Here is a 12,911-nt window from a genome sequence, read left to right on the forward strand (position 1 = left end):
ATAGATGTTATACTCTATGATATGTCAAATATGATATGTCAAAATACATTCTACTGTCATTGCATAAGTAAAAAGAACAAATTTTTTTAAAAAAAGAAATAAGTGCCTAATTCAGGTAGGAGGCCAGATGAACATGCTGAAATAAAGGGAGCAATTGAAACACTCCTAGTGGGCTGACAAGTCACTGTGCCGGGTGGAGAAACAGTGTGAGCATGGACTCTGGAGTCCCTTTTCTATATCTGTACCTGGCCAAATGGCAAGTTGACAAAATTCTCTAAACCTTGGTCTCCCCTCTCTGTAAAATGGGATAATGACTGGCCTCTCTGAGATGATTTTAGGGTGAAAGGATAGTGCACATGAAATGCCTTGCATTGTGTTGTGATTGATGGGTGCAAACCAGGTCAGGGACCCACTCATAGCCCCTTCCTCTCTGGTAAACAGAATGGCACACTGAAGATTATTGACAGGAAAAAACACATATTTAAACTGGCACAAGGAGAATACATAGCACCTGAGAAGATTGAAAATGTTTACCTGCGAAGTGAACCTGTTGCTCAGGTGTTTGTCCATGGAGAAAGCTTGCAGGTATGTACTTTCTAGATTGAGAACTCTGTTGCTAGGCATTGCTAGTGCTTTGGACTGCAGGTGCTTTAAATGTGATTTACAGAGATAAGCGTGCATTGACTTTTGTATCTGACGTGCTAGAATATCATTAACTCAATATATTGACTTTTTTTGTTGCTTGGCATTTCCTGCCCAGAAAAGGTTTTTTTGGGTTTTTTTGTTTTTTTTCCTCCTTTCTCTTTAATTTCTTGGGGTTTTATTTGTTTTTGTTGTTATTGTTTTGTTTTTATTTTTGTTTGGAGGTACTGGGGATTGAATCCAGGGCTTCACACATGCTATATCCAGTGAACTATATCCTTAGCCCCCTCTTTTTTATATTTTGTTTTGAGGCAGGATCCAGGCTGGCCTAGAACTTATGATCCTCCTCCCCTGGCCTCCTAGTAGCTGGGATTACAGGCCTGGCTTTTCTCTTTAACTTCCCTATTTTATTTTTTAACTTCAGTGGTCTGAATACCAATGGTAGTATTCAGGATGCTTGGGGGTGGATAATATATATTCCTCATTTAATTATGAAAGAAAATAATGATAATATAAAGTTTAAATTTTCAAATCTATTAAATATATCTTATTTATTATATGCCTTCTAAATAATTTTTGAGCAAATGGTAGCTATGAGCCAGGCAAAATCAACATTTCAATGGGATGTAAATTTGACAAAATGTTGGACAGATGGTGGCAAAAAAAAAAAGGATATCTTGTTTCCCAAAAGTTAATCTTTGAACAAATTTTGAAATTAAATTTTTTTTTTTACTCTAAGCAACTCAGTGATACCTTGTCTTAAAATAAAACATAAAAAAGGGCTGGGGGTGTGGCTCAGTGGTTGAGCACTCCTGGGTTCCATCCCTGGTACCAAAAAACAAAATAAAACAAACAACAAAAAGAAAGAAAGAAAGAAGAAAAATCATTTTAGAAGAATATGTTCTTTCTTTTAAGAGAATGACCTTTTTTTAAGATTGCATCTACTTTTTCTTAATTTGCTTTAGAATCTTACCATGCTTTTGATTTTTGTTCAATTTTATTTTTGCTAAGTTGTAAAGACTGGTATTTATTAGAAAGTTTTATTTTAAAAAATGACTATAAATTTTCTTTCACTCTTTTAAAGGCAGTCATCCAATATATCTGTCACCTTGTTTGCTCATTTGACCCTGTTTTATTTGTATAAAATACTTTTTCTTTGAACAGAATACATGAAAGTAAATAAAAAATGGGGTTTAGTTAGACTTCGATTTCTAGTGCTTCTTGTGAAACATTAGTTGCAGAATTCCCGATACTATCTGTATTTCAGAGCCAGGGGCTGGGTGACGGGGTACACTCTCTTCAAAAGAGGGCCCATAGTTTTTGTCAGACTCTCCTACGGTTCCATGATGTGGCAAAATAAAGAACCACTACTTTGGAGCCCTTGGGCCAAGCCCTGTAATAACTCACTTGTCTGTGTTCCAGGCCTTTCTCATAGCAATTGTGGTACCAGATATTGAGATACTGTGTTCCTGGGCCCGAAAGAAAGGCTTTGATGGCACCTTTGAGGAACTGTGCAGAAATAAGGTAAGGCTCTGAAGCGTCCAGGCTACCTTCGGTTTCTCCACTCTGTATTAAATGTGCCTGGGGCTCTGCACAGACCTCCAACAGAGAAATGATTTCATTTTTCTTATGTTATTAGGACGTCAAAAAAGCTATCCTAGACGACATGGTGAGACTTGGGAAAGATTCCGGTCTAAAACCATTTGAACAGGTATGACTTTCATTGATGTGAAGATTGTTTGCCAGTAGATTAGAGAAGAGGATAGGGTGACCCAAAGAAATACACAAGGAGTAGCTTGACGGGAGGGTTTTTTACCCAAGGGTGAGACTCCTGTTTTCTGGGGATCATGACACAATCCTGAGTTCTGTCCTAATGTGACACCATGGACAGGGAGCCTGCAGGGGTCCTCATCCCCTCCAAGGGCTTGCCTGCTGCAGAGACTGTGTAGGTTTGTGTGCATCTTGTGCTCCTCCCTCCTTTAACAACCTGGCTTATTTGCAGGTCAAGGGCATTGCTCTGCACCCTGAATTATTTTCTGTCGACAATGGCCTTCTGACTCCAACGATGAAGGCGAAAAGGCCAGAGCTACGGAACTATTTCAGGTCACAGATAGATGAACTGTACGCCACCATCAAGGTTTAATGTGAGGCAGAGAGCTCTGAAGAAACGGCGCACCTTCACAGTCCCTTCTTCTCTGATGGCCTTCACGTTGGTAATTTTGACTGCAGCGAGCTTAGGGAAGGAAACGTCCGTGTTTGACTTGTCCGCGCGGGGTCTTGTCATAGGAATATTAGAGGAAATGGAACACTGCCTTACAGTCACCTGGCGTCGCAGACCATGTTCATGGTGAAACACAATTTCCAAAATGAGCCTTAAAAATTGTAAAGGGGAAATTTATAAAAGTGCTAAGTTATTTAAGACTTCCTCAGTTAATAATAAGGTGGGTGTTAAAACTTCTTGTCTCCCTGTTTTTCTAACCAAGGGGTTAGGACTGTGCTGTTTTCTGAGATGTCTGCTACTTGCTGCAAAATTCTGCGGCTGTCTGCTGCTCTGACTAGTGCAGTGCACTGGAGGGAAGTTGTCCCCTTAAGAACAAGAGCAACTGTCCTGGCTGGAGAAGGTCACAAGTGGACCAGAGATTTCGTCGTCTTTTTTTTTTTTTTTTTTAATCCCTGCCACCTTCCCTTCCCCATCTCACACAACCCTTCTGATTTCTAAGGGTTCAGAACAGTCCCCTGTTGTTCCTGCTGGGACATAAATTTCTCAGTAAACCAAAGGACAGATCCACCTCAGAACATTGTGGGTGCTGAGTCTTAGAAGAAGGGTGGCTTGTCAGAGCAAAATGGCTTCTCACTCACACAGCAGGATTCTTTTGGACTCCTCCATATCTGGTTCCCTCCCTCCATCCTTCCCAGGGGTTATTAAAAAAAAAAAAAAAAGATCTGCCTTAGACTCTACAGTGAAGACAGCATTTCAAGAAAGAATCACCTGGATCTACCACGCTCAACTGTGATGCCTGAATAACTCTCCACTTGATCTTTACTGAACTACTCACTGTTTGTAATGGCCAACGGGTTTTTAATGTGGTTTTCCTATCAAATGTTGATGTAGTGATTCAGTCGCTTCCCCCTCCCCAAAATGAACTCTCAGGCAAAATGTGTCTGCAAAAATATTAAGGGAGTATATACACTTGGGTACTTATTGAAATGGACCGTAATAAGCAAATGTTCTTATATCGTAATACTACCTGACCTCTAGGAAATGTATTTGACAAGCCAAAATTCTGGGATGTAGAAATATGGGGGGGAAAAAAAGATCACTTCCTGGTTTTAACTTCTCGAGGATTTTTTTTTTTTTTCAAAGTTAATTTGGGAAATTAACAGCATTTCGCTTTATTGACAGTCTTTGCCACATTTGACCGAATCGAGCCGTCGTTTATACATTTAAAGCCACTGTTGTTGGATATGTGAGAGTACATGTATTATACAAGCACAACAGGGTTTGCACTAAGGAATTGTCATTGTAATAACACTATTTGGTAGCCTAACTTCATATGTGTATTCTTAATTGCACAAAAAAAATCAATAATTTGTCACACTGGGGTTTTGAATGTTTGCTTTAAGTGTTGGCTATTTCTATGTTTTATAAACCAAAAACAGAATTTCCAAAAACAATGAAGGAAACCAAAATAAATATTTCTGCATTTCAAGTGAGTGAAGGATCTCTTTTGATGTCAGGTTTAACACATGGGATGGCCTGTGATGTGTACAAGCAAAGAGCAAGACTGGCCCTCAGCTTCAACTTTATCCCATGAGCTTCCTGCCCTGCCCAGGTGTCTTCTTTTAACTCAGTCATTCTCGGACACTTCCAGACTCTGACCTGAGCCTGCCACCAGGTTGTCTCTGGCAACAGTCCTAATGTGTTGTGGAGAAGAAAATCATGCTGTGGATAACATGGACATTCCTGAATGGAACTTCCTTGGTTGAAATGCTACATTTCAAGAGACATTGGCAGTGATTAGTCATGAGGGCGGGGGGTGGGGGTTAATTCTGTTATCTTTCAGTAATTCTCTTACTATAGAACTATTTCAGAAGATATCTCAGATATAGCAGCCAACTTTTTTTCCTCTATCCCTATCTTACTCCCTGTTACCATTTTAAAAATTTCCTTTTCCATGGATATTAATTAACTCCTAATTTTTTTCCCAAGCTTGTTGTTTTAAATCAATCTTCCTTTGTCACTTAAGTTTTTATGTTTAGTGTGTTTTGTTTGTTTTCCTTCCTCTGAAGCCCAAGCCCTATGCACATATCACTGATAAGGCTTGTCTTAGCCCATTTTTCTGTTGCTTTAAAAAAAATACCAGAGACTGGGTGATTTGTAAAGATTAAACATTATTTAGCTTATCATTCTGGAGGCTGGTAAGTCTAAAAGCATGATACTGGCATCTGGTGAGGGTCATCTTCCTATTATATAGAGTCCCAAAGTGGTACTGGATATGGTGGCAAAAGAGCCCACAAGAGCTAACCAAGCTGACTTATATCAGACTCTTGTGATAACTAACCAACTTCCCTATTGCCCATTGTGTATGAATGGGTGAACCCATTCCTGAGGGCAGGGGTCTTATGACCCAATCCCCTCCCAAAGGTTTCCTCTCTAATTATCAATAACATAGGACTTTGGGAATTAAATTTCCTTTTTTTAGGGGGAGGGGGAGTCCTGAGGATTGAACTCAGGGCCTCATGCATGCTAGGCAGGCACTCTACAACTAAGCTAGATCCCTAGTCCTTGGGAATTAAGTTTCCAACACATGAATTCCAGAGAACAAATATTCAAACTCTAGCAAGGTTCCTGGATCATTCTGCCTTCTTTAGTTATTAAAAGCCTTGTCTAATCTTGTCTTAAGTGTTTATTTATATGTGGTGCTGAGAATTGAACAAATATTTATTTATATGTGGTGCTGAAAATTGAACCCAGGGCCTCACACATGCTAGGCAAGCCCTCTACCACTGAGCTACAACCCCAGCCCAGTGCACATGGTTTTGATTGCTATCTGATGGTTTTCCTAACTCTTCCCTAACTACAGTCTGAGGTTCTTGGGAATAGGCATTACCTTCCTTTTCCCTCCCTTAGCACCTGAACAAATGGCTTAGAAACCAATAGATGTTCATTAAGTAAGCCTTTTAAACAGAAGCTTGAAATTTTGAAAGTTCCTCTTGCCACTGGGTCAAAAATAAACGCTGGGGCTTGTTTGATGATGGTGAAATACACATACAGTTGCCATCTTAACCATTTTTCAGCATGCATTTCAGCAGCAAGTACACAAACATTCTTGTTGTCTCCTCATCCATTCACAAAACTTTTCATCTTGCAAAGCAGCAGCTTTGCATCCACTGAATGATAACTCCTGCATCTCTTGTTTCTGTGACCGTGAGTAAATACCTCCTTCAAGTGCAATTTCACAGCAATGCACAAAAGTTCTGTTTTCCTAAATCCTCCCTAACCCTTGTTTTATGTTTATGTGGTTATTTTGTTTCTGTTTTCTTATCATCCTAATGAGTATGAAATGGTATCTTGTTTTGATTTGCATTTCCCTTATGATCATTGATGTTGAACATCATCGTTTGATAGCCATTTGTGTATCCTCTTTGGACAAATTTTTATTCAAATCCTTTGCCTGCTCTAACACTGAGCTACATCCCTCGCCTTTTTTATTTTTGATTTGAGACAGGGCCCCACTAAGTTGCCTGAGCTGTCCTTGAGCTTGTGATCCTCTTGCCCCATCCTCCTGAATCACTGGAATTACAAGTGTGCACCACCATGCCCAGCCACCCATTTTTAAAATTGGGTTCTTTGGAGTTTTGTGTTATTGAGTTATAGGAGTTCTTTATATATTCAGGCTATTCATCTGGAAACACTGTTTTTTTAATTCTTAACTTTCACGGTGCATTGATTGGGGTCATTGCCTGCTCAGCAGCACTGAATATACAATGGAGCTTCTTCCTACAAATCAAAACTGCACCTCAAAAGCCCACTGGTCTCTTTCTCTCTCTCAAACCCTCCTCTTTAGTCAGTACAGAAAACAGGAAATATTATTGACCACAGCTGGGTTTTGCCTGGCAGAGAGGCAATCGTTTCTTCCAACCAGGCCTCCTGCATCTGCATGTTAAGCGTCTTTCAGCAGCTGCCACACAAGCTGGTTCTGGTGGAACTGAGCCAGGAGGCCCGTGTGAGTAAGTGGTGGCAGCTCAGCTGGCCCCTCCTTCCTGGCCCCAGCAAGGACACACCCTCGCTTTATTTCTAAATTGGAAAAGCAGTTTGTTTTTAAGTATATTTGATGTTTAGTAAATATTTTTGCCTTTCTCCCTGGCTTTAGACTTACTTAGGAGAATAATAAACTAAACTGTACAGTGTTGCTGCACACCAAGCACATTTTACATAGATTAGCCCTTTGTATATTTCCAACCTTTTGAGCCGATTTCTGCCTGTATCCCCAGTTTGCAGATGAGCAAATCAACACACACAGGTTTTGATCCACGTCATGCACCTAGACGAATAGAGCTGGCAGTCTGGCCGCAGAGGACCCTTCACCTCAAGCTACAGATTACTCTTCTTTCTTCTCTGTTTATAGCAAGGTCTACTTCCAGACAAACTGAGCATCAGTGCACGTGGTTTGGTTTTTTGGTTTTTTGTTGTTGTTGTTGTTTAGTATTTTATGAATTGTTGAAGGACCTTTATTTATTTATTTATATGTGGTGCTGAAAATTGAACCCAGGGCCTCACACATGCTAGGCAAGCCCTCTACCACTGAGCTACAACCCCAGCCCAGTGCACATGGTTTTGATTGCTATCTGATGGTTTTCCTTCGTCATAGCAGAGGCTATTACCACTTTTATTCTGGATTTATGACTTAAATTAAAAGTCAACAATTATGTACAATGGTAACCCCAAATTCAACAAGGACCAAAAAGCTGGATAGAACCAACCACTGCCTGTTAGGAAGAAAATTTGCATCAAATTGGGTCACAGACATTTTGCAGGTTCATGCTGTTCCTTAGAACTTGTAGAAATTTCCAACTTTGGAGGTGATAACAGCTACAGATATTGTGGATTTAGTATGCAGAAACACATACTATGCTATTTACCTACACGTTTAATTCTTCCCAAAACTCTGTTAGGTAATCAGTCCATAATTATGTATTTGCCATCTGCTAAGTGCCAGGCCCTGTTCTATAGGGACACAGCAGTGAGCACAGCAGACCCCATCCTTGACCTGGAGAATCTCAAAACTGGAGATAGACAGCAGTCAAGGAGCAAATGAACAATTTAAAATTGTGATAGATGCTTTGAAGAAAACACTTGTATTAACATTGTTCATTTTTAAGTAGGGTGGTCAGGAAAAGTTTCCATAAGGAGATAACATGGAAGGTGATAACCTGAAGACTGAACAAGATCCAGCTTGCAAAACTTTGGGGAAAGTTTTCAAACAAAATAAATGGTGAGGGTTTGGAGTTGTAGCTCAGTGGCAGAGCACTTGCCTAGCACATGTGAGGCCCTGGGTTCAATCCTCAGCACTACATAAAAATAAATAAAGGTATTGTATCCATCTATAATGTAAAAATCTTAAAGAAAGAGTGAGCCCAAAGGCCCTAGGGTGAGAAAGCTCAATATATTCAAAGAACTGAAAGGAAGCTGATATAGCTAAAGCACCATAAGCAAGGGAAAGAAAGGAACCACCCAGCAGCTTGGGAGGCTGAGGTACGAGGATCACAAGTTCAAAGCCAGCCTCAGCAACAGCAAGATGCTAAGCAACTCAGCAAGACCCTGTCTCTAAATAAAAAATACAAAATATGGCTAGGGATGTGGCTCAGTGATTGAGTGTCCCTGAATTCAATGCCCAGAACCAAAAAAAAAAAAAAAAAAAAAAGAACCAAAAGAAGTTAGAGATTCCTGATAATCTGGGTTGGTAGCCCTGAAAGAAATCTCAATTTTACTCTGAGCTCAGGAGGAAATCATTGAAGGCTTTTGAGGCATAGAGGTATATTCCCTGGATTACCCATTTGGAAGACAAACTCTGGCTGCTTTGAAAAGATCTAGAGAATGATGAGAACAGAAGCTTAAAGAAGACCAGGTAAGGACCACAGAGAGAGGATAGCTTTTTGAACTAGGCTAGTGGGAGTGAAGAGAAGAAAAGAAAATGGGAAAGTGATTTGGAGGCAGAAGTACTGCATACGGGGACTCAGAAGAAGTGAAGGTTTGGGTGTAAGCGTAGCTGGTAGAGTTGTGCACACGGAGATGGGGAAGACTCGGAGGTGCATACACTTAAGGGGAAGGACTCCAGAGCTGGCATTTGGATAGTTTTCATTTTAAGTTCCTGCTAGACCACCAAATGAAGATCCAGATGAACCTGTAGCTCAGAAGACACATGGAGCTGGAGATAGCAATTCGGGAAGCTAGAGAAGGTATTTAGAGCTGTGAGACCTCATCAGGTAACCCGGAAGATGTAAGGATGGGCAATAAAGGAGGGCCTCAAATCTAGCCCCGAGGGTCTCTGATATTTGATTGGAAGTTTAAGGAGCCACAGTGGGGAGTGAGAATTACCTTCTGTGCATCAAGATGGAACAGTGTAAGAGCGGTAGGCCTAAAGCTAAGAGAGCAAAGTGCTTGGGAAGATGGTAAGGGGCACCAATTCTGCCACATGCTGTTGGAAGGTGGAATAAGGTGGGGACACAGCAAAGGGTGGCGGCTGTGAAAATAACGTTTCTGTGGAGCAGGGAGGATGGTGCTGTGGGGCAGTGGCTGAGGCATGAACTCCCAGGAGCAGCAAGAAGAGCAAAAAAGGGCTGGGGGTGTGGCTCAGTGGTTAAGTGCCCCTGGGTTCAATTCCCAGTACCAAAAAAAAAAAAAAAAAGAACAAGCAACTCCTTTTTCTGTGAAGGACATCAGATAAATGGATGGTAACTGGACAAAGATGGGTGGTTAAGAGGTGAGATTTTGCAGGTTGTGGTGGCTCTTATGATGAAAGACACTAGAGCCTAAAGACAGGCTGATAAAAATGATGCAGAGGAGAGACAAGGTGCTGGTTTAGGGAAAGTGAAGACTGCAGCCCAGGGAGGGTGTCAGGGCTAGAACTGAAGTTAGTGGAGGCACTGACCAGTGATGAGACTTCTGTTGTGGCAGGAGATGGGAGACCTGGGCCAGGGAAGGGGAAGCTCCATGGTGAATGAAGCAGAAAGGTTAGAGAGCTTCTCTCTGAATACTTCATTATGAACTGTTATTTACTTTTTATAAGAAAAAAAAAATGACACTGGGAAAGATCAACTAACTTGTCCGAGTCCAGATGCCTAGTAAGAGGCTGAGCTGAGGTTTCTGACTCCAGGGCCTCACCCTACCTGGGCCACTTGTTTTGCTGGTCCTTCTCCTCCAGGGTGTGAAGCCCCATGCTTTGAGCCGTCACTGCTGAATGTTTTCTTAATTAGCCAATCCTGAGGTACAGCTTAACTTTCCATTGCAAATATACCGATTGCAACTGTAAGTCAGTTATGCCGGTCAGGTAAAGGAAGAGAAATGCCCTGGACTGTGGAATTTCCTTTGTGTTTTCAGCCACATTTCCAGCTGCTGTTTCCTCTCATGGCAGCCCGTCCCTAGCTGCTGACGTGAAGCAGGCAGACAGAGGGCCGAGGTTCTGGTAGCACTGTGGCCAGTGAGGGCCCCTGGTCAGGCCCAGAGCATCCCTCCTATTCTACCTCCAGCCCCCTCCTCATTTGTTGTGAAAAGTAGCTGCAGTTGTGAGTCTACTACAGGGAATGTGCCTGAGATTCTCAGCACAGAGGAACCTTCTGTCCTCAAAGCAAGCATGGTACCCAGTGCTGACAAGCCTGGGCTCCAGGTTAGCCTAGAACTGCAGAATAGAAGATCCTGTGGGGCCACCTCCCGCCCACCCCACTCCCATCAATACTGCTGTCCTTTCACGACTGTATCCCTGATTAGATTCCAAAATATGTGTTGCTTCATATTAAACTCCCTTCTCCACTCTTACTTTCTTACCCATATATTTGGCTTAAAAAGCAATTTTAAACTTCTTTGCATCACTGACTTGCTCAAACAGCAGAAGTCTTGCTAGATGAATTTTGCTCCTAAGCAATGTTCTTCAGGTACAGAGGGATTCTGGTTTTGGCCCAAAGCAGCATTTTTTGCCACCACAAATGTATTTTGCATAGAAGTTCTTAGTTACTCTTTTTTGTTGAGATTTTTCACAAGGGAAGGGAATAGTTTTGACTGTCAAATTTCTCAGACCAAAAATGACCATACTCAATCATACTAAGGTGGCTGGATTTCCCCCCTCCAAGAACTCTGGCAGCTTTCCTGCTTTGCTTGTGGCTTGGGAAAACTAGGGGGCTGGGTAATGGGAGTAATCCCAACACCAGTGCCCTGCTGCAGGGGTGGGTAAGCACCACACACTGACGGGGCATGTGGGAAGCATGTGTGAAAACCAGTTTGCTCACATTGTATATTAAGCAACATGTGCCAAGGCTGAGGGACTCCCATTTTTGGGTCTCTAGCATTCCCACACCCACTGATACTGCCTTCCCCCACCCTGCTGGTCCTGTGCCAGCTCCTCAGCCCTACCCAGTCTCAGTTGTCAGAGGGCCATGTATTTGAGAGAAATTTGGGGCTGGCCCAGACAGCCCCAGACACCAGGTCTTATTGATACTTTCTGTTGTCTATCAAATCTGGACATTTTTCACTGGGCATGGTGGCACATGCTGGTGATCCCAGCTACTCAGGAGGCTAAAGCAGGAGGATCATAAGTTCAACACCCGCCTCAGCAACTTAGTGAGACCCTGTCCCAAAATAAAATTAAAAGGGCTGGGAGATAGCTCAGTGGTAGCATGCATGAGTCCCTGGGTTCAATCCCCACTATTGGTGGGATGGGGGGTAAGAAAGAAAAGAAAAGTCTGGCCACTTCCCTCCATTCCTCATGCCCACTGCCCAGTGAGGGCAGAAGTCATCTCTTGTGAGGACAATGGCAGCAGCCTCTTAACTGGCCGGCCACCTTGTCACCTCTCTAGATCTCTGCTAACTCACCCACTTTGTAGTAAGAATGATTTCTCTAACTGACAAGTCTTATCATATGACTCCCTCAGCTTACTCTTTGAGAGGTTTCTTAATGCTCTCCAGCCTGAACTCTTGATATAGCCAGAGGAAGGCTTCTTGAACTTCACAGTGCATCATATCATCTGAGGAGCTTAAAATGCAGATTCAGATTCAATGAGTCTGGAATTGCTATTCTGCATTTCCAACAAGCTCCAGATGGTGCCAGTGCTGCTGATCTGGGTACCCCCACTTTGAGGAGCAAGGAGATGAAGGAGCCTCACTTGCTTCCCTTGCCTCATCTTTTGCCACCTCCCTGACTCTGTCCCAGCCCTGCTGAACTTATTCCAGCTGAACTTATTCCAGAATGCATCATGCTCTTGCTCTCTGCAAGCCTGCTGTCCTTTCTCCTTAGAGCATGCTCTTACCCTGGCCCAGCTGACACCTATGCCGTTTGCTCAGTTGGATTGTAGATGCCACTTCCTCCAGGAGACTGTCTCTTACTCTCCAAAGACCAGAAACCGAGTCACGCATGTCTGCAGCCTCACAGTGGTATGGGGTATGGTGACAACGTTTTATGCTAAAGCACAAGGTCAAAGGGCTGAGGGAGTGAGCTCTAAGGTAAAGGGCAGAAGCCAAGCATGGGGACAGGGGCTATGTCTTCCTAGGGAACGTTCTAGGCAAAATGGTTCTGTCACCTGGGAAGCCTGTTTGATGGGTGCTGTCTGTTGACGGTGACTTTGGCTGTCTCACTAGTCCCTTCTCAGCTGAGCAGGAGTTATTGAGGTAAGGACACTGGTTGCTGGGAACCCTTTGAATAGGGCCAGCCTGTGTGTATTCTCAGGCCACCAAAAATAATATCACAGTAACCAAGGTCATTAAAAAGGTGAAAACTTTTTCAAAAAATTCTTTTCTGATGATAGTTTGAGGGAGAGCTGTACAGACAACTGTAAGTAGAAATTTTATTTTTTTACATATTTTCCCTTCATTATTTCCCAAAGAAAGTCTTTTTCCTTGAGGTGTCCTTTGATTTTTATTTTCTCTTTCTCAGCTTAAGTGCTCACTTGGCCCATTAACCTCAGCTTGAGTTATAATAAAATTATTTCCTAAGCAGGTTGGAAGTCTGCTATTCCTTGGCTAGAGAAGTCCTGGATTTTGCTGGAATACTCCTGCCAAG

At 42.4% G+C, this 12,911-nt stretch overlaps 1 protein-coding gene across 6 annotated transcripts in view; it reads left to right on the forward strand.

Annotated features, from left to right (window-relative positions):
- Positions 1-4,352, forward strand: part of Acsl1 (acyl-CoA synthetase long chain family member 1) — a 61,690-nt gene extending 57,338 nt beyond the window's left edge. For all 6 annotated transcript variants that reach the window (XM_048791903.1, XM_048791901.1, XM_048791905.1 and 3 more), the window contains 4 exons: positions 442-585; positions 2,065-2,166; positions 2,282-2,353; positions 2,645-4,352. In XM_048791903.1, the coding sequence (XP_048647860.1) occupies positions 442-585; positions 2,065-2,166; positions 2,282-2,353; positions 2,645-2,785 (459 nt within the window). In that variant the 3' untranslated portion in view covers positions 2,786-4,352. The remainder of the gene's footprint in view (positions 1-441; positions 586-2,064; positions 2,167-2,281; positions 2,354-2,644) is intronic.
- The last annotated feature ends 8,559 nt before the right edge of the window (positions 4,353-12,911 follow it).

This window comes from Marmota marmota, unplaced genomic scaffold (genome assembly GCF_001458135.2).
Source record: "Marmota marmota marmota unplaced genomic scaffold, marMar, whole genome shotgun sequence".
Classification (NCBI taxonomy): Eukaryota; Metazoa; Chordata; class Mammalia; order Rodentia; family Sciuridae; genus Marmota; species Marmota marmota.